Source organism: Dryobates pubescens, chromosome 4 (genome assembly GCF_014839835.1).
Source record: "Dryobates pubescens isolate bDryPub1 chromosome 4, bDryPub1.pri, whole genome shotgun sequence".
In the NCBI taxonomy this organism is placed as follows: domain Eukaryota; kingdom Metazoa; phylum Chordata; class Aves; order Piciformes; family Picidae; genus Dryobates; species Dryobates pubescens.
Window position 1 is genome coordinate 47,992,353 of NC_071615.1, and position 26,070 is coordinate 48,018,422.

The 26,070-nt window shown below is 43.8% G+C and overlaps 1 protein-coding gene across 2 annotated transcripts in view; it reads right to left on the reverse strand.

Moving 5' to 3' along the window:
* ZNF385D (zinc finger protein 385D) overlaps nucleotides 1–26,070 on the reverse strand; it is a 401,815-nt gene that overhangs the window by 147,232 nt on the left and 228,513 nt on the right. The window contains exon 1 of one of the 2 annotated variants that reach the window (XM_054161240.1): nucleotides 13,770–14,027. The exons of the other annotated variant lie outside the window; for it this stretch is intronic. Coding sequence (XP_054017215.1) covers nucleotides 13,770–13,791 — 22 coding nt within the window. The 5' untranslated portion in view covers nucleotides 13,792–14,027. Of the gene's footprint in view, nucleotides 1–13,769; nucleotides 14,028–26,070 lie in introns of those variants that run through there. 2 annotated transcript variants of the gene reach the window in all.

Below are 26,070 nucleotides of genomic sequence, written 5' to 3' on the forward strand. Positions count from 1 at the left end.
GATCAGATATTAGGAATCACCATGAGGTTGGTGAGGCACTGCAACAGGGTGCCCAGAGAAGCTGTGGAGGTTCCAACTCTGGAAGTGTTCTAAATATGGTTGAATTTCACAGCCTGGGGTTAGAGTGGCTGGAGTGAGGCCAGGCAGAATGGGACCTGGGGGTACTGTTTGACAGCTGGCTGAACATGAGCCAGCAATGTGCCCAGGTGGCCAAGAAGGCCAATGGCATCCTGGCCTGCATCAGGAACAGTGTGGCCAGCAGGAGCAGGGAAGTCATTGTGCCCTGTACTCAGCACTGGTTAGGACACACCTTGAGTCCTGTGTCCAGTTCTGGGCTCCTCAGTTTAAGAAGGACATTGAGACACTTGAACGTGTCCAGAGAAGGGCAACAAGGCTGGGGAGAGGTCTGGAGCACAGCCCTGTGAGGACAGGCTGAGGGAGCTGGGGTTGCTTAGCCTGGAGAAGAGGAGACTCAGGGGAGACCTTCTTGCTCTTTCTATAACTACCTGAAAGGAGGTCGTAGCCAGGTGGGGGTTGGTCTCTTCTCCCAGGCAACCAGCACCAGAACAAGAGGACACAGTCTCAAGCTGCACCAGAGGAGGTTTAGGCTGGAGGTAAGGAGAAAGTTCTTCCCTGAGAGAGTTGTTAGCCATTGGAATGTGCTGCCCAGGGAGGTGGTGGAGTCACCATCCCTGGAGGTGTTCAAGAGGGGATTGGATGTGGCACTTGGTGCCATGGTTTAGTCATGAGGTCTGTGGTGACAGGTTGGACTTGATGATCTTTGAGGTCTCTTCCAACCTTGGTGATTCTGTGATACTGTGCTGGAGAGGGTCCAGAGAAGGGCCACAAAAACAATCAGGGTGCTGGAGCAGTTCTGCTACGAGGACAGGCTGTGGGAACTGGAGGTGTTCAGCCTGGAGAGAAGGCTCCAAGGAATCCTATTAGCAGTCTTCCAGTACCTGAAGGGGGCTACAGGAAGGATGGAGAGAGACTGTTTGCAAAGGCCTGCAGGGACAGAAGGGGCAATGGCTTCAAACTAGAGCAGATTTAGACTGGATGTTAGGAAGTTGTTCTTTCCTATGAGGGTGGTGGAACACTGGAACAGGTTGCCCCATCCCTTGAGACATTCAAGGTGATGCTCAAGGAGGCCCTGGGCAGCCTGATCTAGTTGAGGATGTCTCTGCTGACTGCAGGGAGGCTGGGGACTATATGAGCTTTGGAGGTCCCTTCTGGCCCAGACCACTCTATGATTCTATGGACTTCAGGATGTATGGAATTAAGTAGTTCAGTTGACTTAAGAATTTCATATGATCATTATTGGCATTGATGATTTGGGAATGGAAATAAAAGCAATAATGACTATATTTTTTTCCACAGCTGAGAGCTGCTTGATATCTTCTTGAAAATAGGTTGGTGGTTTTAAACCACTTCCTGAAAAACAAGCAATCAGCATAGCTTTCATTGCCTCTTAATTCCTGAGTCTTTCTGTGGAAACTATAGATGCTCAGGTGGCCAAGGGAACGGATGGAATCTTCCCCTGCAGGGGAACAGAACTCCTTTGGCACAGGGAGACTCATGGCAGCACATTCCCTCCTGCAGGTTCATCTTGGCTGGTGAGAAGTCTGGAGCACAGCCCTGTGAGGAGAGGCTGAGGGAGCTGGGGGTGTTTAGCCTGGAGAAGAGGAGACTCGGGGAGACCTTCTTGCTGTCTACAACTACCTGATGTTAGGAAGAAGTTCTTCCCCATGAGGGTGGTGAGACACTGGCACAGGTTGCCCAGGGAGGTGGTGGCAGCCTCATCCCTGGAGGCCAGGCTGGATGTGGCTGTGAGCAAACTGCTGTAGTGTGAGGTGTCCCTGCCCATGGCAGGGGGTTTGGAACTGGATGATCCTTCAGGTCCCTTCCAACCCTAACAATTCTGTGATGCTATGATTCTATGATATTAGCTCAGCTTGGATTTCTTAAACAGATAATTGATATAGAACATTCACAATTCATTTCACTATATACTGAGGTCAGATGCCAAAGCTAAGCTGAGTTTTGTATTGCTAAAAACGTGCTGGCATAGCTTTTATCATTAAAGCTCCTAAATAAATAACAATGAAGTATCACTACTGAATTGTTACCTTTGTGAATATACACATGGGGAAAGAAAATCTTCCCACAAGAATGCACAGAAAACTTATACAAATCACATGAACATTGTTAGAATCAAGTGAGAGATATTTTAGGAGTATTAATTGATAATCATAGAATGGTCTGGGGTGGAAGGGACCCCCAAAGGTCATCTAGTGCAGCCCCCTCTGCAGTAAGCAGAATACAGGATACAGAATTAACCAGGCTGGAAAAAAACCTTCAAGATCATTAAGTCCAACCTATCACCCAACACCATCTAATCAACTAAACCATGGCACCAAGTGCCTCATCCAGTCTCTTTTGAAACACTTCCAGTGATGGTGACTCCACTACCTTCCTGGGCAGCACATCCCAATGGCCAATCTCTCTTTCTGTGAAGAATTTCTTCCTCACCTCCAGCCTAATCCTCCCCTGCTGCAGCTTGAGACTGTGTCCTCTCCTTCTGTCACTGTTGCCTGGGAGAAAAGACTGGCATTCTTTGAGTGCTGAGTATCATCAATGATGGCCTACCTGACATAGTTCTGTGCTGCTTTTCCTCACAACATTCATTCTTTTGGATATACTTAACTTAGAAAAAAAAATAGGCTTGTTACAGTTCGAAGGGGCAACTTAAGCCTAGATCCTGGCTGCAATGACTGAAAGTAAAATAAATTACCATTGAATGCAAAAGGAAAAATAATGATAAGGTCTATAGAATTCATTGGCTTGCTGGTGGGCCTATAGAGCAGTGGCATAAACAGTTCTTGCTCTCTTTTCTTCTTCTGTTGCTTCTGCTTCCAACTTTCCTCTCCCTCTCTTCCTTGGCCTTGCCAGGAGATCGCTGTTGTGACTCCTGTGTGCAGTAATGGGAAGGAGGGAGGGAGTGGGGGAGGAGGTGAATGGTCTCCCTGGATGGATTCAGGGGGATTCTGAGGAGTTTCTGTGTTGTTTCTAAATATCTCTATATTGTACCTTGTCTGTTTTGTACATATTCATTGCACTGCATATTTATAGAGTTTAGTTTGCTTGTCAATAGAGCTTCATTTGCTTCCAAAACCTTCTCAGCTAGTCTGGCAATTTTATTTTGGGAGCAGTTTTCCTCCAGATTAGTTGGGGAAGAATTTCAACCCCCTGCAAGGCTATAGGAGAAGAGGCAAGAAAAAATCAATCCACGTTCTGCACATCTGCACTACCTTCTCCAAAACTGCAGAGTTCTCTAGGTGTCCGCAGCGGGGCACAGCATCATCATTCATTGTCTTTGCAAGGTTAATTTCAGGCTATTTAAACAAAATTCCCTCCTTGTGCTGAAAGCATGTGATGACAATTTTGATTCAATTGAGTCACACTGGGCAAAGTAGAGCAGTTCTGTTGTGACATCTCGGGGCGCTCGCGCAGGGGGTGCTGCCAGGACCGTTTTGCTGCAGCGCCAGCAGACCACAGAGCTTTGCCGGCTGTCTGCCTGCCTTGCTCTGCTAGGGAACTTTGCATGCGTTTCACACACGCCAAGGCTCTTTTTCCCACAATCACAGTTTGATTGTACCTACAGCACTGGAAAGATTTCAAATGGTGCTGTGATTTAATTTGTTGTAATGTGTTCTCAGCCTTCCTCTATGTGTTTGTTACACCTAGTAAGTTCATTTAGGCTAAGGAGCATAGCTGCGTGGGCTACTGACACTGAGTCATGCCGCTGATTCTTCGTACCTTGAAAACCTGCATGCATTGGGAAAGTAACCTACTGCATGCTGTTTGAGTGTGCAGAGTTAAATGCTAATATGAGGGATACTTGTCTCATGTACATGGATCTGAGCACAGATAGGTGTCTCTGCAAGGTGCTGTGCTTTCTCCACGGCATATCCAAAGATGTGCCAGATGTCCGTCTGCTACTGAACCTATTAGGAACCCAAATGATGGGCTGCTAATTAGCATTGAGTAGGTTTGTCAGCTCTGCCTTGGTAAGAAGATATCTTTTATGGTCTGTAAAAATACTGCAAAGGATTAAGGGGGAAAAGAAACCAAGGGGGTAGGGGTGGAAGGAAAAATGTTTGGAATCTATGAAATGTATTGAAAATTTTTACTTTGCAAGGTTAAACAAATTTTCCTCCTCGTGATGAAAGGATGTGATGACAGTTTTGATTCAGTTTAGTCACAATGGGCAAAGCAGAGCAAGCCAAGTGAAAAAGAATGAATTCCAAATGGGACTTAGAAAAGAAAGAAAAAGAGAAAGGGGAAAGACAAAAAAACCCCACACTGTGTGAACCAATGCAATTTCCAAGGAGTCAGTGCTACTAAGATTTAAGCCAACAGAAAGTAAATGTGATACTAAAAGGTTACTGCCACTGCCTTAGCACTGTATGTGGAAAGCAGAACTAAATAACTGATATGATAAGGTAGGCAGCCTGTGGTCAGGAATGGGGAGACAAATTCCTGTCAATGATCACATCATACCTTGAGCACTAAAAGCGCATCAAGATACTAGAGATAAGGCACCCATACACGTGTGGGTGCTATGCCCTCAGCCAGAAAGGGAGACAAAAAAGGGAAAGGGTTTAAATATGTCTTTACATACCCATATACACCACTGCATAGCCTCCTTCACTTTGTAGAATTTACCTCTAGAAACACAATAATTGCAAAGTTAAAGAGGAGAGAGTGAAAAGAAAAAGAGCTCCATGTATGCCTGCTCGCTTTCCCTTCTTAAAGAAATAAAGATGGCTACCAAAAATAACAAGTGTTGCTTGCAGGGTTGAAGCAAAGATACTGTTCTATTCTCCCGTGCTACCTAAAAGCAGACAAGCTCACACTACTTCTACTGCTGAGTATTTTTTTTCCCTGCTCACAACAGCACAACTTCCCAGTAGCAACAGAAAAACAAAGGAGCAAATTGCTAGCTGTAGAACAGTCACATGTCTGGCAGAGAAAATGCTCCTGATACGTGGCTGGGTTTGACAGGAGGCGAGTGGATTTTCTATCACAGGTAAATGCCAGCAAACAAAAACTACTTTGCTAAACATTGCACTGTAGGGACAATAGAACCCCAGGTCACTGCTGAGAAAAGACTTGGCTTAGCGAGAAGAGCACTGATATTACTTGCAGTGCCAACACTGCCTTCCCTCCCACCTCCTCCTTCCTTGTGTATTCACAATTGCAGATCTTGCCAAGGTTCTGTGTTTTCTGGCTAGTTCTTTTTTCCTTGGGGTTTGGGGTTTTCGGAGGGGTTGTTTTTGTGCATTTGGTTTGGGTTTTGTGCTTGGGTTTTTCATTTGTTTGAATTGGGTTTGGGGATTTTTTTGTTTTGCTTGGGGGGTTTGTTTTGGGGTTTTGTTTTTTTCATTTTGTTATGGGTTTGTTTTTTGGTTGGTTTGCATTCAGCATTGATCCCTAGTGCAACGGTGGGGAGCAGTATTGGAAAACACAGCCATTATCTCCATCCGTCTTCATAAATTACCACACTCCATAGGAAACAAACTGAGTGAACAAGGTCAACAGCAACAAAAGAAGCCGAGAACACTTTCCTGTCTCCCATTTGAATGACTTGTACTGTCCATCTGCTTTTGCAGTTGCAGTATAAAAGTAAATAAATACAAGCACCACTGTGAAGTAATAATCAAAGAGTAAATTAAGCCTAGCTTCTTTCCTTTGTTCTTAAGAAAGCAATTTTAATATGCAGGGGCACTTTTCTAAAACAGCCTCACTTTTTAGGCTCTGTCTTGTTCTCTGACAGAGAGGGCTGAGGAAGAGACTTTCAGTTTGCATTGTCATAAACAGAATGCACAAACAATACACAGTATAAAAACCACCATTAGGAACCAAAGCCCTTTGAGATCCCAAGCATAGACTAGGATTTCAAACAGCAACAAGCACTGTAAGCAGACCCTCCCAGTCAGTCCCATTTTTGTATCTCCATAACTGCTTCAGAGATGAAGATACCACAACATTACCAAACCCCAGGAGCTTTTCATGATTTACTGGAAAAGCAAGTGGTACATTAGGGGTTTAAATTCTGAAATCTGCAGGGACTATGAAAGAGTAAAATAGGTGGCTGGGTAATAGAGCCAGGATCTGATCCCATAGTGATGAAAGAATTTCCCATGATTTCTAAACAACTGTGAGCTGGGGTATTAAAACAAACAAACAAACAAAAAAAAAGAGAAAGATTAAAAAAAGAATTGATCTAACCCAAGCTATGAAAAATAGCTGTGACATTTCCCCAAGCATAAATTGCAGGGGGGGAATTGAAAGAGGGGAAGAACAAGTGCTTTGCTTTCAGTGCTCTCAATAAGGACTCAAGATGCCTTACCTTGTTTTTATCAAACCTAAAGAATTCTTAAATGGGTAGCCTTTTAAACATCAAAGGAGACAGAACTGCATTAGCCCAGGGCTTGACAACATAAGGGCATATATTAATTGAACTTTCAGAAAAGCCTCCCTTCACAATTCCAATTTCCAACTACAATTGCACTTTTACATTCGTTCCAGATCCTTGCCTACTTCTTTAAGTTATTCTACCATGATCGTGATTGGGGTAACTCTTCACAGTGCATATGTATGAAGTAAAAAAACACCAACCAACCAAAACCAGTTTGAGGGGGACATGGTCATGACTGATGGACTTGAAAAGGTGGCCAACAGAGTGGGCAAGGAGAGCTGAATACATGAGCATGACAATGCTCCTAGGTTTGTCACCTCTACAAAGACTCTGCAGAAATGTGTTGCTAAAACCACTGAGAATATAGACTGACCTACAGAATGTGGTTATGCCCTACAACAGAGCAAAGCTTCTTCCCACTTTCAACCCCTGCAATTTGATTCAAGTACAATCTCAGACTCTTCAGACTTTGGCATTTCTAGCCAACCTCTTTTGCTGCAGTCTCTCTGAATGCTACCAATCATCCATGCAATTTCAGCTGCAAAACTAATCTTTGCAGCACATCACATGTAATAACTCCTTTTTAGAACTGAAGCCTTTATGACCTCTATTGTGTCTCAAGAACTTTTCATGATCTAATACCAGATTGAAATATTTCCTTTGTCACCACCCAATATGTTTCTTCTTCTTCAAGCACCACCATCTTTAGCACAATGATCAGCAAAGGCTTTGAAAGGATTCCTGCAACCCAATTATCACTGCCTGTGGTAGTTTTGGGCTATGCCTTCAAAGTTTTTTCACAGACCTTGAGCAGAAAAGTAGCAAAATGTAAATAAATCACTATTGGGTGTGGAAAGGAAAAGAAAGATAACGCTGAACAATTCTGTTGGAGAGATAGATACCATAAGGCTGCTTGTACCAGAAGATATTGGAGTAGTCATCAATCATAGCCCTAACAGCCGGGGGGCCACCAGGCCCCCCGGCCTTTGTTGTCACCACCACCATCACCCAGTGTGCACCAGGGGCACTCACCAGTGATGAGAGGAGGATCCTCCAGCCCAGATGGGCTCAGCTTAGGGCTGCTGCCTTTCCTGGGGGGGATTAAATAGGAGAGTGGGTGGGGAGGGCCAAGTGGCCACAGCTGGGGTGGGAGGAGACTCCAACAGAGCCCAGGTGCTCTGGGTTTGAGGGGAAAAAGGGCAGAAATGGGGAGGGTGAGGGACTTTTTAGGGTGTCAGGGAGGGATGGGACTGGGGGGAGTGGAATGGAACTAGAAATGGGTGGATTCGGATTGGATGTTGGGAGGAGGTTGTTCCCCATGAGGGTGGTGGGACACTGGCACGGGTTGCCTGGGGTGGTGGTGGAGGGGGGCTGCAAAAACCTCGTCCCTGGAGGTTGTTGCAGCCAGGCTGGATGTGGCTGTGAGCGGCCTGCCGTGGTGTGGGGTGTCCCTGCCCATGGCAGGGGGGTTGGAGCTGGATTGTCCTTGAGGTCCCTTCCAACCCTGACAGTTCTATGATTCTAAAACAATTTTGCAGTTTAGGCTGGATGTTAGGATGGAATTCTTCCCAGAAAGAGAGATTGGCCTTTGGAATGGGCTGCCCAGGAGGGTGGTGAGTCACCATCCCTGGAAGTGTTTAAAGTAAGACTGGATGAGGTACTTAGTGCCATGGTTTAGTTGATTAGAAGGTGTTGGGTAATGGGTTGGACTTGATGATCTTGAAGGTCTTTTCCAACCTGGTTAATTCTGTGATTCTGTGATTCTAAGAGTTCTGTTCTTCTCTTCTTGCTTCTTCCCTTGGGAGAGATACTAACTTGCTTCTGCCTGACCTTGGCTGCATTGTTTTGGTTAAGTCTAACAACAACTTTCTCTTCTTCTTTGTCCTGTTGGTCCAGGGGATCGGGGTGGGCAGGGAAGGAGAAGTTAGTAGCTTCTCCTAGTCTCTGACCAGGGGAGTCCTTGTGCTGTTTGTTAATTATAAATACCTGCAAATATTGTAAATCCTGGGTATTTTGTACACATTCACTGCATTCCATTGTAGACTGTAGTTTTGCCTATAAATCCAGCTTTCATTTGCCTCCAACTGAGCTGGTCTGGCAAAGTCCATGTTGGGGGGAAATTTCCACCCACCACACTGTCATAATTGCAAGAATTTCACCAGGTTAAAGAACAAAATCAAAACAGTAGGGGAGTGTATTTGCACAGAGAGGAGGAAGCCATAGGACAGAGAATTGTGTGACCAAAGGCTCTCATTATTGTGAAATGTTTTATGGGGAAAAAAAAGTAATATCATGTTTTAAGGGGAAAAAACAATCTCTGAAAAAGGACAGAGGCATCAGATCATAATGAAATTTTTTTACAACCCTGTTTCACCTTAGCATTTAATTTCTTAACAGGAGCAAGACATTTGCGAAGGAGAGGCACAGGATTAGATTTCACACTCATCCCCAGTACAATATGTGTAGGCACAGATCCGTGTGCACACACACTTGCTCCTGAAAGACCCTCAGCTGAGACGACTGTGATCCAATCCTCTCTAAGGAAGCAAAAAACCCCATTAATCAGTAACTCTGATTTTGGCTTTGGAGCAGCTCTGCCACCCACAAGAAGGGTAACGCTGGGGATGACTTATTTTCCTGTGTGAAACTGTGAAATCACCTTTTATTTCTGGTAACATACTGGATATATTTAGAGGTATTTAACAGTTTCTGTAACAGAATCTAAAAGGGTACAGACTAACACAGAGCAGTTTCTGTGAGCTCAAACAGGACTTCTTTTTAGCAGCATGTATACAGGAGGTAATAAATATTCAGTGCTTCAAGATATGAACTTCACTGCCCAGGAGGCTGCAATGTTCCAAGTATAAACATCAGGCTCCCGCAGATTTCGAGATCCTACACATTGGCTTGCTCAGCTGAATTCTTCTGCCACATACAGCATCCATTAGATATTAGCTACACTTTCTTATTGCAGATTGCTGGTGATAAAACGCAGTTAATAACCCAGGATGGCTGTTTCTCAACAGATTTTTAAAAGCACAGCCTTCTCATCACCAATTTCATGCTGCCTTAAACAAAGGCAAACAGAAATGTGTGGTGGTTTGAGGCTATGCCTTTAAAATTTTTCACAGCTCTTGAACAGAAAGTAGTAAAATGTAAATAAATCACAACTGGGCATGGAAAGGAAAATAATCACAATTCTAGACAATCCCATTCGAGAGATATCATTTGCTGCTCTGGCAAATTTAATGGGGGGTGGCAGGGGGGAATTTCAACCCTCCACAAAATGCTACAACAAGGCATCCACAGTGCCTAGTCTCAAATGCTTGTACAATGTATGTTTTCCTGAGAGAGGTGGTGAGATCTGGGGCGTGGGGACAGTGGGAGGGAGCAGGGGGGTGTGTGTGTGTGTGTGTTTTTTCTTCCATGATTCATCCAGGATGAATCTCTTCTACAAGACTATCTTCCAGAAATAAAAAGGGGTACTCATAATAGTAGCAGGAATGCAGATGAATTACTACTCTCTACGAGACTGGCAGGGAAAAAAAAAATCCCACTGAAAATGAAAGCAGCCAAAATGCAAATGGAAATCTGATGGCATTTGAAGCTGAATTTGTATTATTTTGGGGGGCGGGGGCTTCCCCCTTATCAGTTCTTTTGTTTTACCCCAGAGTATATTCATTTCCACCCCAATATGTTAGGTTTCCTGTACAATGTGAACAGAAACGTTGAGAGCAGAAGCTCCTTAAAACAGCCATACCTTTTCATTTGATTGGTTGTGGGCTTTTTGGTTGTGGGCTTTTTGGTTTGGTTGGTTGGTTTTTTTGGTTCTGTTTCTTCACTAAAGGCAAAGTATAGGGGCATGCAGGGGAGTGATTTTCTGGCAGTGGGTGTGCAGCATTGCCTTCCTTCTCACAGCTCCAGTTAAGGTTTACCAAGCCCCCAGGAGCAATGCTTACTGCCCCGTAACTGCCGTATCGCTTCAGCATTTCCTCCAGTTCGATGACTCCCATGTACAGCGCTGGAGTGTGGCACACACCAACAGCTCTCCCCTTTGCCCTCCCAAACAGCAAAGACTGCTCTCCCTCTCATCTGAACAGACTGGTGACCCAGCCCAGGTGGCAGCCACAGGGGCCACCGCACTTGCAGGATGAGCCAGCACCCGCGAGCTGCCTGCGCCGATTCCTGGCAAGATGGCTAAGCCAAGGCAGCAGAGGCCACTAGGACCTTTTAAAGTAGCGGTGGCAACATCCACCTATGACCACATTGATCACATTGAGCAGGACTGGAGAAGGTCCCATGTTATCAGCATGGCGCTGTGGCACTAGCAGTCACCTACCATTCTTCCTCTTGGAGCTGCTGAGGATACCTGCAACTGACTTTCCTCTTATGCTAAGTTATTAGCTTGTTGATAAATGTAAGCCAGATTTACTTTTTGGGTAAGTATTTGCAATCTTAAGTGCAAAATCACTTAACAGAAATCTGTTGTTTTCATTGGCTTTTACCTTACAATACAAACCCTACACAATTATGCAGTAGTATTATTATTAATAATATCAGTATGCATTATTATTGTCATTAGTGTCACTGTCATTAGAGTCACTGTTATTAGCGTTATTGTTATTATTATTGCTGTTATTAGTATTGCATAGTTCTGTTCAGCTTGTCATGGAAAGTGCAAAACCAATCCACCAAGTAACAAATGTATCCACAGTGACCAAACAACAAACTCCAAAGCCACAGCACAGAGAGTGAAAATTAACAGCGAAACTACTCCATCAACACCCTGGGAAAATGGAACAAGGAAGGTTCAGGCAATTAGAAGGGTCACAATAAATTTAACCACTGGAAGGCTCAGCTCAGATAGTAGAATATATGTAGAAAGATGTCATAGAATAGTAGAATATGTCAGCTCAAAAATCTTTTTGGAGACTACAGCTTTAAAGAGAGCAAGAAACGCTATGACAAATGCCTGGATTTATCAAATAAGGCCTCCCCCACCCCATTAATACTTGCTCTTATAAAAATAACACTTTCAGGGGGTTAGGTCTTAATTTCCAAGGTCATTATTTCAGTATTCATTTCAGTCTTAAAGCTGTACACGTGTGTTCCCACCACGCCACCTTACATCAGCAGCAGTTAGACAAAAAGACCCAGGAGAAGCAGCAAGACGCATACAAACACAGAGAAATGCTTGCTTTCCCCTTCCTATTCTCTAGGTGCTTCAATGGTAGCATGCCCAGAGGAAGAAATACCACAGAGTTCTTTTGCTAACACTGTCTACATGACGACTTTAGCAGTTTCAAATCAAAGTAGGTGCACAATGTACGCAGCGCAGCTTTCTTCCAGCGTTGTGCAACACTGCTTTGTGTAGTAAGGCTTGCAACAAGGACAGGTGAGAGATTACAGAGGTTGCTGCCTTCTCACAGCGCAGAAAACACAGCCAGCCAACCACAGGTAAACATTGTATCCCTTAGCTCCTGCTTTGTTATGCAAAAGACAGGGACAAGAACATTCATTTGAAAACGTAACACTATAGGAAGTTTGGACCGAACAAAGCACACCGGGAACCTGCTCAGTAGAAACTTTGAGCTCTACTTTAGAAGTGAAATTTCCTACAAAGCAGAGAGAGAGCACAATCCAGCTTGCTTCAGTTACAAACTTGTGTTGCACCAGAAAACAAATAAGCATGTGAAAGAGTGGTTAGTATTGGGGTTTTTTTAAGAAGAAGAAGAAGAAGTAAGAGCAAAACCAGTTTGATCACCAGTGATTTGCTGGATATTATCAAAGGAAAACAAAATAAGATCATAAAATCACGTACCACGCAGCCAACGTATAGCTAACCCCCTAACCCCTACAAATGCAGGGAATCACAACTTCTAACCCTGCTCACACAAGCAATTGTTGCAAAAATGACTGGTAAAAAAAGAAAAAAGGGAAGAAGAAAAAGAAAACCCATCTCATGCTGGCAGTGATATTAAAGGTAGAGAAATAACCCCGAAGAAATGAGCAAACAAAAGTTAACCAGGTGCCACGGGAGACTTCATCCGAATTGTTCAAACCTAACACCATAATGCTTGCTTATTCTTCCTGAGTCTTTGGAAGATGCAATACAGCTGAAGCCTGGGAAATGCGTATCTTACAACAGTTCTGACAACTCAGCTGGTTTATATTTTTTTCTGTTAGGAAAACTGACATCAAAATCAATCTGAGTTTCACTGTTAAATTCACCACCACCTGCCCTCTTGCCCCCAATATTTTTAAGTCAGTATGAAAATAATGCTTAGGATGTCCTAAAGCATAGCACTTTTGTGAGCAAGGCTCAGAATGTTGCGGAAGTTCTTCTCTTAAAGCTTGAAGTGAACTCCTGGTTCAATATTTAATGAAACTGAGAAAGCTGATTGTCCCAGAAATCCTTCCGTTCTCTGCTGTGTTCATTCTAAGCATTGTGCAGCTCCAAATAAATGCTGAGGCTAGATGAGAGTTCAAGGAGTCAAGAATAGTAGTTTTGTCCATGACACAAAATTTTCTGCCTTTTTTCCCCCCCTGCTATTAGCACTAACTTGCAGCATTCTATTGCTATTGCACATCCCAGCCCAGTACTGCAGCAGTATATTGCTCAGACACAGCTCTACGCTCCAGAGTGTTTTTTAGGGTATGCAGTAGCTCAGCTGCAAGCATAAGGAAGATTTCCATCAAGCAACAAAACCAGGCTCTGCACAGTGTTTAACAGCTCTGAGACCTCTGAAGTCTTAAAATAATATGCATTTTGTGGTATGCTAGGAGCCAGCCCCACACCAGCGATCTGCATGAAGCAGAGCACTCAGCAAATGCAAGACAGCAAATCGAGCATTGCTTCGCCTTTATACCACCGAATTCTTCAAAGTAAAAGCTAAATGACATCCGAAGGTTTACTGAGCCCTCTCCCTGCCACAGACAGTGCTTTAGCAGCTCGTCCTTTACGTTAAGTTCGTCTAAAACTTCCCATTCCTCCCAACCGTTTCTCGTTCCCCGTCGGCAGACAAAACAAGTTCGTCTAAAACAAACCTCGAATGAGTTCATCCTGCCCAGCTTATTTGTCAGGCTGCTAAAACTACACCATAGCCCACTCAGACAGAACAGAGCCCAGACAATGGAATCCTTTCAAACTGCACAGCCGACAGGATTCCCCAGCTGTCAGTTTGAGGTGCGTGCCAGGACGAAACGTTCTTGAAGATGAAATCTGTACTAATCACTCCTATTGATAATGTGAGCAGAAGCAGGATTGCATCACCCAGTTAGCACTTACCAAAATACATTATGTTTCTCATTAATCATGCAGTCGGGATCCCACCACTGTGTATTCAGCATTAGCCTCCCGCACAGGGCTGACATGGAAAGCGGAGCTCTTTCATTCTACATTACGTGGAAATTTCCCAGCAGAAGAAGCGTGAGCAAGCAGTGTGCCTCCTCAGGATGAGCGCTTTGCAGGCAGGCAGCCTTATCCCTGATACAATCCCTGTCTGATTGAGCGTTTACTCTGGCTGCATGCTGCACTGCCCATTCTTACTGTAATCTGACTCCTCCTTCTGATGTCCTTGCTGTGCCTGTGACATCAGGGCTAAGAGTACTACAAACAGATCTTTTCTTTAACCAGCTCACAACGACGTGTTCCAACGTCCTGGTTAACCTCACTTGGGCTTGCGGGGGGTGGGGGAACGCTGGGGACAAAAGCCTTTCTAAAATCATATGTATTTCATTTCATTTCATTTCGTTTCAATTCAATTCAATTTTATTTAATTTTAATTCTATTTTAATTTAATTTTGGTTTGTTTATTTCCCCCCCCTTTTTTTAGCAGCAAACACATTCAGCGACATAACGTGCTCAATTACATAATCGTTGGGAAAGACAAAGCCTATATTGTTAGTGTATTTAGCTTCGAAGAGCAGGCTCCAGGAGAAGCCCCAGATGCCTGATTCCCCCCAACTTCAGTAGCAGATAAAGATGCTCAGCACTTGGCAAGATCATGTTCCCCTCAGATTTTTTTTCCCTTTCTTTTTTTTTCTCCCCCTTTTTAAAATCAATAGTTCCATTTGAGTAAATGACTTCAATCCAAATGTTGGACAAAGCTCACTCTGTTTCTATTTTTAAAGAGCAAATGACAAATAGGAAGTTCAATTCCAATAGAACTGGACTGACTTTTAAAGCCAAGATGTCTTCACATGCATAACAACATGTGGATGTGACATACATGTGACAGCGAGGATTTGTAATGGACTTTACAACCTTTCACCCTCCAGGTCTCCAGCTCCTTTCTGGGCCAAGCTGGTAAGTCATTAGCTGCTAGTAGCTATGCTATTGTTCTGTGACAAATGGAGTGACCCTAAGTTTGCTGTAAATAGGTTCCCATGGGGTCCCTGCTGCTATACCAGCTAGTAGCAGCTTCAGAGGAAGAAAGACCAAAGAAATATTGAACCACTCTCTGCCACCTACATGGCAGCGGCTCAGGATGGATGTGACACACGCTGGTGTGGCAGCATGGTGAAGACTGTTCTGTCTGTATTTGTGCACATTCTGTGTCTGTTCTATGAACCTCAAGAGGAAATCAGTTCCCTTCCCAGTCTGACATGCATCACTGATAATACACTTAAACTAAACAAAGGTAAAAAATAAGGGGCAGTATGCTGAAGTGGTTATGTAATTACCACAGATCTCACAGGAGGAATGCTTGCATTCTACAGGAAAGAGGGTGACAAGGACAACTCACTGAAAGCTCTGCTTCTTATTTGTAGAAGTCCCACCCTTTTCTGTATCATGAGGTCAAATTACTTAGGGCAGAACCATCCCAGCAGCCCAGCAGCCCGGGAATGCTCCAATTGCAGCAGAGTTAGGCGTTAAGAGCCCTGATGTATATCGCTGCTACGCACCTCTCAGCAAGACTCTTTTGCAGCACTGCTCTCACAAGGCTTCGTCCTACCTGCATGAGAGTCACTGAGATTAAACACTGTTGGGGGGGGAACTGGAGCATGAATTTTAGTCCTGTCCCTCACTGGTAGCCCCACAGTTCTTCAGTTCTGATTCCTAGCCCTTCTCAGTACCATTTCTTATTCTATCTGCATGTCTCACACGAGATACATGGTACACAGATAAACTCCAAACTGAACTTTGCTTTGCAACTAAAAAGTGCACAGTGCAAGAGTGCCCTTTGAGGTCATAGTGGGGAGGGAAGGAAATAAAGAGAACTTGTGTGGCTCAAACCAACCAATAGCAGCTTCAGTAGAGCAAATCCTAAATCAAAGTGGAGAAACACTAGGCCATGGGGAAAAAAAAAGAAGCTGTTTAAAACCATGGCCTGTATTTTAACTGGAGCATTTGGAATAACAGAGTGCATTCATGGCACCTTCCTTTCCTCATTCATTTCATCATAACAATGCTTATTCACTTCCACTGTACAAGAAAGGCCCCCTTCTTATAGGAGAAAATACAACCCTCAAAGGCTGGTTTAAAGTATCCCAGCTGAGCCACTCTAATATCCTCTGAGTAGTAGGTTTAAGCTACTACTAGGAACCTCCTGCAGCAGGAGCATACTCTGCCCTCCCTTCACCAAGGATAAAAGCTCAGAGAATCAATTTGCTGTGAAATCCTTCAGCTCCTTTGCTAGCCCCAAAGTGCTTTTGCAGAGGAGCTGCATGCCGTCCTTTAGGACAGCCTGCACCCAAGCACAGTATTTGCCTGTTCTTCTGTGTTTACCTTATCACAGAAAAGCTCAGGCTCATTCTGCCAGGAGTCAAACCCTGTGAGATATAGGCTACCTCCAGTCTCAGTGTGCCTCCAAGCTGATAAGCCTTGCTGATTTGTGGTGGCAGCTGGGGAGCTGCAAGTTCGGGTACAGACGACTCATGCCGGTATAGAAGTATCATTAGCGGTCAGGCAGCAGCCACGCTCCTTTTAAGCATCCTTGCTTGAGCTGCCTGCTCTGTTACAAAACCACTTCAGGAGAGCCTTATGGCTGTTCAGCTCCTCGGAAGCAGGAACAGCAGGCAACCTTCGCTGCTTGGTTCTGAATGTCACATCTCATTTGGGTTTGTACTGTGGCAAGCAAAACAATCAGAATCGTGCCCCCCATTATTGCATCTTATGGAAGTTCTTACAATGAGCATATAAACAAAGTCACCAAAAGGAAACGAAAACAAGCAGTTTGCTTTAATTTCTTTGCATTTCAACTACAGAACAAATGCAAGGGAGAAAGGAAGAATCCCTGGTGGTCTCTGGAAAGCTTTCACAGCCAAAATTCACATACTCCATGCCAAACTCTGCTTTCATTTAGACACACACAACATTAATAAACTGCAGAAAGAAATAGAGTTCCAAGCAAGGGGCAGAGACTACATTTAATTCTCAGAGTGGGACCTTGCCACTGCCAGTGAAAGCAAGGATTAGTTTGGTAATTAGAATCTGGAATGGCTAATGTTTTAACTTGAGCACTGAGGACTCTGCCGAACGCAGCCGTGGGGAAGCACAGTCAGAAGCAGCAAACACTTCTGGGCTTCTGGACAGACCCCAGTCTGGGCACGCAGGATCATGCAGAATGAATGAGCAAATCAGCCCATGATGCAGGCTCACATCAACAAGCTAGCACAGGATAACCAGTGCTTATCTTTGCTATAGGTGCAGGTCAGCTGCAAAATTACCTTATTTTCATGCATGGGCAACCTATAAAAACAAGCCCTCAAAACCCTCATGATAGAGCAAGAGCAGATACATAACATGGAAAAAAAAGTACCTTCTGCTAGAACAGCTACCTCATACTCTCAACAACAGAAGTAGCTCACTGCAATCCTCTTTTCCAACAATCTGCTGCCCTTTTTTGTTTGGTTGTTCTTTTGGTTTGTTTGGTTAATTGAGTTTGTTTTCCTGCTATAGCACCTTCACCTTATTTTCCTCTGCTTCCCTGCCTTGAGAACCCCACTTTCGTAAAGGATTTCCCATGAAAGGCAAGACTACCTCCCTGGAATAAACCAAAAGCAAGCTGAGAGTACACATGACCTAGAAGCACGGCACATTTCTCCAGAGCTGGGAAAGCTGCAGGTCCCCCTGCATGCCTGACTTGGTCTGGAGCCAGAAGGCCACTTCATGAACTAGCTTCACTAGCTGTGCTTTCTGCTGATTTTGATCTATCCACTGATTACACAATGCCTCCATGGCAAGTGTTAAAACCACTTGCAGGTATGTCTGCTGCAGAGACCAATTAATATTTAATATTAATGCAGCCAGTTATATCCCTGAGATTCCTGGAAAACTCTCTTCCAGTCTTGAGCTCTCCCAGGAGGCAACTAATATTAGATTTATAGCCAGACTCTTACCAGTTGACTTTGATGAATTTAAATTAGTGAGGCTGACCACAAACCTTTTCTTGCAGCTGCAGAAGCACATTGTGTGATTCTTTGTGGGCAGAGAGGTAATAGGAGGCAACAAAACACAGCAGTGGTCCAGCATTTTAGGAGCTCTCACACACTTGAGAGGTTTACAGATTTCTTTCTAAAATAGACTGTATGTACTGCAGAGAGACAGCCATTAAGAACAGAAATGCACTGTGTAGTCATTTATTTCTGACAGTAAAGCAGGAGGAGCAAGCCAAATCACACTTGACCTACTAATTTGCCAAAACCACTTCCAAACTAAGAGACACTGGAAGGCAAAGTAGGGCTACACCTTCGACACAATTTGGAACTGTATGCACTGCAGATATTGAATTCCTATTCGTACTCCAAGGGCCACTGGGTAGTCATAGGTAACAGCAGTAAGTCATAGTTTTGTAAGGCTCCAAAGGTAATTGAAAGGTGTTTCCAAGGGCAGGTATTTTTATGCCTCAAATGAAGTACACTAAGCACATGAGATAGAAATCTGGTTTGTTGTTTTATTTGAAGGCATCTGAAGTAGTTTAAGACACGCTGCACAATAATAGAGATTCTGTGCCTCATTACCAATCCCTTGAGGTTACACTAAAGGAGAAGAAGTGAAGGATGAAGTTGTGTTTGTGTATTTTAGCAAGCCACAGAGGCTCACATTTGGTTTTGCACAATCTCCGCTGGCTGAAAGTACCAAATGTGTTTTTTACCCTTGACTCAGAAGTGTCACTTCTGGAAATCTGCAATATTTGTCACCGTGAATACCATTTAGCTGCAGCGGTACCCGAAGGAACTCTGCGCCGCCACACGTGAATACGACTGGAGGAACTTAATTAATCTTCCTGTCACTTCCATGATGCTTTTCATTAGTTTAGCTGCTATCAGATCTGAACTGCTCCATCCTCTATTGGAAATGGCTAACCAGAACTTCCTATAGAAACATTTTCAGGAGGTAAACAAAGACTCACCTCTGATTCTGAGAGCCTTTACAAATCTTTGCGATGCTGACTTTATCAGTTGAATAGCACTACTAGCAGCACTGCTCTGTTAAAGCAGCTGGGATTGTTTACACACAAGGCTTAAGAGACATAAATAGGTAATTTTAGAATCATAGAATTGTCAGGGTTGGAAGGAACCTCAAGGATCAGCCAGTTCCAACCCCCCTGCCATGGCCAGGGGCACTTCACACTACAGCAGGTTGCTCACAGCCACATCCAGCCTGGCCTTAAAAACCTACAGGGATGAGGCTTCTACCATCTCCCTGTTCCAGTGTCTCACCACCCTCATGGGGAAGAATTTCTTCCTAACATCCAATCTGAATCTACCCATTTCTATATTTTTTTTTCCATTCCCCTCAGTCCTGTCACTACCTGACACCCTAGAAAGTCCCTCCCCTTCTTGTAGGCCCCCTTCAGATACTGGAAGGCCACAATTTGATCTCTTCAGAGTCTCTTCTCCAGACTGAACAGCCCCAACTCCTTCAGTCTGTCCTCATAGGAGAGGTGCTCCAGCCCTCTGATCATCCTCATTTTGCAAACTTAAAGCTGGTGCTTCTCTTATTTTATGGTTTGAACACAGATGACATGGCAATTGAAAGGACATTATTGTCTGCTCTTCCTTTCCCTGGATACGGATAGCCATTACACAAACAAACAAAGGCTGCCAACACAAACCCAAAGTGACAGTTTAGGCACTTTTGCTTTGCCCAGTCCTGCCATCCTGTGATCCTAAGCGTGTGACAAGATTGAAGATGATGAATGTGAATGAATACACAACTGGTGCAAAAGCTTCTTGGGCTATGTATATTGATAATAATTTTAGAGAGGACAGTGGTCTTGAAGCAGATGGCTAGACTGAGAAGCTTGTTCAAGTCCACATGGAAGACTTCTTTTACACACAGAATCCATTACTCTTTTTCAGCCAAAGAATGAACACTGGAACGGGTTGCAAGCGCAGTTCTGATATCCATAGTCCTTCCTTTCTCCCTCTTTCCCTTGCAATTTCTATACAACATTCAGTACAAATTCAAGTAACTTGTGGGGTTTGAATATAGGACATGTAGCCAATCCATCCCTGCTCTTAGTGAGGTAAACTAATTAGCATTTCTAGTTGTTGTTGTTTTGTTTGTCTTTCAGACACTCTAATTTTGCAACAGACCTTCTAGGATGTATCACCAAATCCAGCATTCTAACCTCACCATTTCTATATTCATGGGATATAAATTTAAATATCCAGACCTGGACATGGCTCTGAGAAACTCTGTGTGGAATTCAACTTACAGATTCTTTTTCACCTTTGCACTCTGATTTATAGGATGCAATCTGCCCATAAGTCCAACCTGAATTTTGCATTTCTGACTGTTGCAGCACGAATTAGTTACATTTGGTACACAGAGAAACTGTTAATTAAGCCCTTCTTAATCAGAATGTACATGCTCTGTGCTGTATAGTGCATTTGTTTAAAAGAAAACAGAGGCCACAACAATGCATCTCTAATATTGCAAAGACCATCTCTGACAATCAAATGACAAGACTCAGGTAACCTGGGCTGGAACAATCCTCACTGTCAATACAGACTGGAGGATGAGGTGATAGAAAGCAGCCCTGAGGACAAGGACTTGGGGGTGCTGATGGATGAGAAGCTGGACATGAGCAGGCAGGGTGAGCTTGCAGCACAGAAGGCAAAGCATAGCCTGGGCTGCATCCAAAGCAGCATTGCCAGCAGAGCCAGAGAGGTGATTCTGCCACTTTGCTCTGCTCTGGGGAGACCTCACCTGGAGTACTGTGTACAGCTCTGGAGCTCTCAACACAGGGAGGACATGGACCTGATGGAGAGGGTCCAGAGGAGGGCTATGGAAATGATCAGGGGCTTGGAGCAGCCCTGCTATGAGGACAGGCTGAGGGAGCTGGGGGTGTTCAGTCTGGAATAGAGGAGACTCTGGGGACATCTAATAGCAGCCTGCCAGTACCAGAAGGGGGCTACAGGAAGGCTGGAGAGAGACTGTTTGCAAAGGCCTTCAGGGACAGGATGAGGGGCAATGGCTTCAAACTAGAGAAGAGCAGATTTAGATTGGATATTGGGAACAAGTTCTTCACTATGAGGGTGATGGAATACTGGAACAGGTTGCCCATGGAGGTGGTTGAGGCTCCTTCCCTGGAGATACTCAAGGTGAGTCTGGATGAGGCCCTGGGCAGCCTGATCCAGAGTTGGGGATGTCCCTGCTGACTGTGGGAAGGTTGGACTGGATGTGCCTGGGAGGTCCCTTCTGGTCTGCACCATTCTATGATTCTATGACTCTAAGATTCTATGACAATAAACCCAGATACCACGTAGTGAAATGGTCTGTTTATCTCTTCTAGCTTTCTGCTTATACTTGGTTAAACCAAAGTAACTAAAAAATATTTCATTATAATTTAAAGACCTTTTGATGCTGCTCAGAAATTACAGTAATGTGATTATTGCATAAGTAGCAGATATATTCGATTACCAGCACATCATGAGCGCTCCTATACTCCTCTGTGGTTTCACATGGGTAATTTGAAGTGGTTTTGGTTTTGTTTCTATTTTTATGCCTGAGTACATTTGGTTGGTTCTTGTACAGAGGCTCTTCTGTTTGTTTAGGGTTTGTTTATGTTGTGTTTTGTTTCTTTTTTTCCCTTCCAAGCAGATGTATCAATGACATGGAGATCTCCTCAACAAATCTGTCAGGACTCAAGCAGAAATTATCCCTGTCTATTGATTTTAAATAGTCTTTAGCCCAAGTAGCTGCTGCTTGACATCTTCTTTTCTTTCTTCTAGGCATCTTGGGAAGTGTGTCAGCACACTCATGGCAGGAGTACAATTCCAAGCATTTTTCCAAATACAAAATGTAAATATTGCTTTAGCACTTATGGCTCTTTGAAATCACTCATAACAATCTTACTATCTCCATCTAGTGGCTCAGGCTCTCAGGATATTTATTCTTAACACACTAAAAAAAATTTATGGTCTTTTGCATTGCCAACCACAGATTTTTTCCTTTCCTTTGGCTTTCCCTATAAATTGTCCATAATTCTTACTTCTAATTTATATTGATTAGTATCTACTTCCTCTTTTATCATTTTGTTCCAAGTTGCTCTTTAATTTCTAGCTGCTGCCCTTATTTTTTTGGCTGAATGAGAGCAGACTTCTAGCCAAAGCTGTTCGTTTGCTCAGCTGGAAATGACTCTTATTTTTAGCTATTTGGTGACCTCTAGTTATTTAAGGAAGTGTCAATTTCCTTTGCAAGAGTTTCTATATGTTCTTCTTGAACAATTCTGCTCCAATTCTGCTTCCTTTAATAAATAAAACGTCTTGAAGCACAGATTATCACACAATCACAGAACCTCAGGGGCTAGAAGGGACCTCAAAAGCTCACCCAGTCCAACCCCCCTGTCAGAGCAGGATCACCTAGAGCAGATCACACAGGAACACATGCAGGTGGGTTTTGAATATCTTCAGAGAGGGAGATCCACAACCCCCCTGGGCAGCCTGTTCCAGGGCTCTGTCACCCTCGCAGGGAAAAATTTTTTCCTCATATTTATGTGAAACTTCCTGTGCCTCAGCTTCCCCCACTGCCCCTTGTGCTGGCATTGGGCATCACCCAGCAGAGCCTGGCTCCAGTCTCTTGGCACTCACCCTTAACATCTTTATCAACATTGATAAGGTCACCTCTCAGTCTCCTCCAAGCTGAAGAGCCCTCAGCTCCCTCAGTCTCTCCTCATACAGAAGATGTTCCATTCCCTTCATCATCCTCGTGGCTCTGCACTGGACTCTTTCAAGCAGCTCCTTCTTGAACTGAGGGGCCCAGAACTGGGCACAATATTCCAGATGCAGCCTCACCAGGGCAGAGTAAAGGGGGAGGAGAACCTCTCTTGACCTACTGGTCACAGCCCTTCTAATCAAAACCTCTAGTTCCTTAAGGAAGTGTCAATTTCCTTTCCAAGACTTTCTACATGTTCTTCTTGAACAATCCTGCTCCAAATTGTCCTTTAAGAAATAAAAGACCTTGAAGCACAGATTATGTAAAAGATTTTTTTGTCTTCTGTATTTCTGTATTCTGTATTCTGGAGAATATAATCAGATCAACTGCCACAACCTTTGAGTCCCTAAATGGAAAAAAAATCAAGATACAGATACGAAGCAATGAAGCAATCCTCCCTCTTTTTCTTGCTGCTCTATAGAGCTGTGCAAAAATGGAAAACAAAACAAAAGGGAGCAATGATAATTTTATACTTCCCAGTGATTATGAGGTTGGGGAGACACTGGCACAGGTGGTCAAAGCCACATCCCTGGAGGTTTTTAAGGCCAGGCTGGAGGTGGCTGTGAGCAACCTGATGTAGTGTGAGGTGTCCCTAGCCATGGCAGAGGAGTGGAACTGGCTGATCCTTGAGGTCCCTTCCAATCCTAACAATTCTATGATTCTATGAAGGCACTGAGTTGTGATTTCAGTATAGAACTGAAAGAAGGAAATGCCAGCAGATGCAGTTCCAATGTGAGTGCAGAGCGGAGTCAATCGATGGGAGCAAGGCTGATGCATAGACATATGGCCACAAAGGGACACAAATGCTGACAACTGCACAGCAAAACAACTTCTCTCCTGCTTTGGAGAGCTGAGATAATTTGCAGCAGCACATGAAATGTCTGCAAAGTGCCAGCATTGATAGTGGAACTGTGAACACCAGGAGCTTAATGCATGTCCAGCTTTAGTACTTAAAAAGGAGGCATCTCAGCTAAAGCAGTCAGGTTACAGGTGCCTCACCTCATAGTAAATTGCTATCTGAGACAAAGAAGAACAGTTCCTCTCTGCAGGTACTTCTCTTATTCCCCTGGCTTACAGAAGGGTATCAACACTTGGGTTAGATGATAAACTTTTTGCCAATTAGGCAGAAAAAATTTGATCTATAGAAGAGTTATACTAATCCCACAGAAAACACACCTGATGTGTTTGAATTCTTCCTTAATAGCCAAGAGAAATTGTTTTGGAGAGCACATTGCTGACAAAGGAAATGCCAGCCAGAGGTGAGCAAGTAAAAGCCTGTCAGAAACTGCCATGCAAAGAGGGGAGGAGGGCAAAACAGCATTGGACAAAGCACTAATCTGAGGGGACAGAAAATGCAAGTTACAGCAGAGTATTCAAAGCCTTATGAAATAGTTTTGACCAATGCATACTCTTTTTATTCACATCAGCACAGAATTTGGTTCACATGTCCATATGAAAGGATTCTGCAGCTCCACACAGGCAAGTTTCACAACAGAGCGTACGAAACAAATCACCATGAAGTGAAAACACCACTGCTATCTATGCTTTCCACAGTACACCTCACTACAGATGGGATTTGACTCAGAGATTGACAAGGAAGGTTTCATATGTATATGTGCATGCCTACCTGCAAGCTAGGTGTCTAATTTCCCATCACAGAAAACAGGTATCAAACTGAAGCACAGAATTAACCAGGTTGGAGAGGGCCTTCGAGACCATCAAGTCCAACCTACCATCCAACACCATCTAATCAACTAAACCACAGCACTGAGTGCCTCATCCAGGCTCTATTGAAACACTTGCAGGGATGGGGACTCCACCACCTCCCTGGGCAGCCCATCCCAATGGCCAATATCTATATTTGTGAAGAATTTCTTCCTAACATTCAACCTAAACCTCCCCTGGTGCAGCTTGAGACTGTGTCCTCTCCTTCTGTCACAGTTGCCAGGAAGAAGAGACCAACCCCCAGCTGGCTACAACCTCCCTTCAGGTAGTTGTAGACAGCAATGAGGTCTCCCCTGAGCCTCCTCTTCTCCAGGCTAAACATCCTCAGCTCCTTCAGCCTCTCCTCACAGTGCTTGTGCTCCAGACCCCTCCCCAGCCTTGTTGCCCTTAAATGCAGTCAAGAAAGTACAACACTTCTGTGTAATACTTACCACATTTACCATGTCTGGCAGTAGACATCGACTTTGCTTGGCCAGGTAGCTCTCCAAGTGCTATTAACTATACTGACTGGAATGACACCAATCAAAAGGCAAGCTTAGACACTTACTTCAGTCCTAGGTATCTATACACAAGCATCTAACTATACATACTGTGAGAAATGAGAGCTGAATGCCAGACAAGACTTCCAAACCTAAAAGATCTAGGACCCCTGCAGATCACTCATACCCATTGAAATTCAGCTCCATCTGGTATCATCACAGCAACTACCAACTGTGTTCAGCAACATTAAGTAGCAATTTAGAACAGAACATGAAGAACACCTGCAAGTGAAACCAGCATGAAATTTAGACAAGAAGAATTTAATTATCTTCTAAGGAATTAACTATAACATTAGCTGAGAAAATTTCCTGGGCTTTTAAATGACCACACAGTGCCTCAAGATTTCACCCTGTGCCCCAGAAAAACAAAGCTCAAACATGTCTGTCTCAAAAATGGATGGCACAGGGGAAAGCACCACTCCTAAATGGCCAAGCTAGCATTCTACAACAGTTTTCCACTACAGTCCCTGTGAATTAGCTTAGGTTCACAGGCTCACAGGATGTTAGGGCTTGGAAGGGACCTCCAGAGATGACTGTATCCAACCCCGCTGTCTTCAAGTCACCTGCTGATACTCTGCTTTCCCTGCATGAAAAAGAATAAATAGCAATGGTCTTTTCCCTAACATTTAGGGTTCTGAGCTCAGACTGCAATGTAAATGTGATGTCTAGCTCCTCTGTAGGTTGCAGTGATTTACTTTTGCTGAATTTACTTTTGTTCAGTAGACAACTGAATAACTGAGAGAAAAACCTAGATGAAAAATATGTTAAGAAAGAGAAGACCTCAGTAAAACCATATCAGGCAAAGGTCTGTGGTGCCTTTTTCATCCCACTAAAAATAATTTATCATCTTCTATAAGCTGTTGATACATTTTCTGCTAACACCCTTTTCATTACTTATCTATCACTTCCTTCCTTGATCACTCTTCACCAGAGCATTTAATCAAGTAATTACTTTTACCAAGAGTCTCTACATTAAAATCCACTGGGCCATGTGTCTTCTTCATTTCCATCCCTTACAGGCACTGACTTTAAGCACAAGTTCAGGAAGTACTATGCATGAGTAGATCAAGAACACTGTTAAAATGCAGTTCCTGAGAAACTTTATTATACTATTAGTGGAGAGGTTCCTGCCATGACAAGCTCAGGAGGTTCAACAA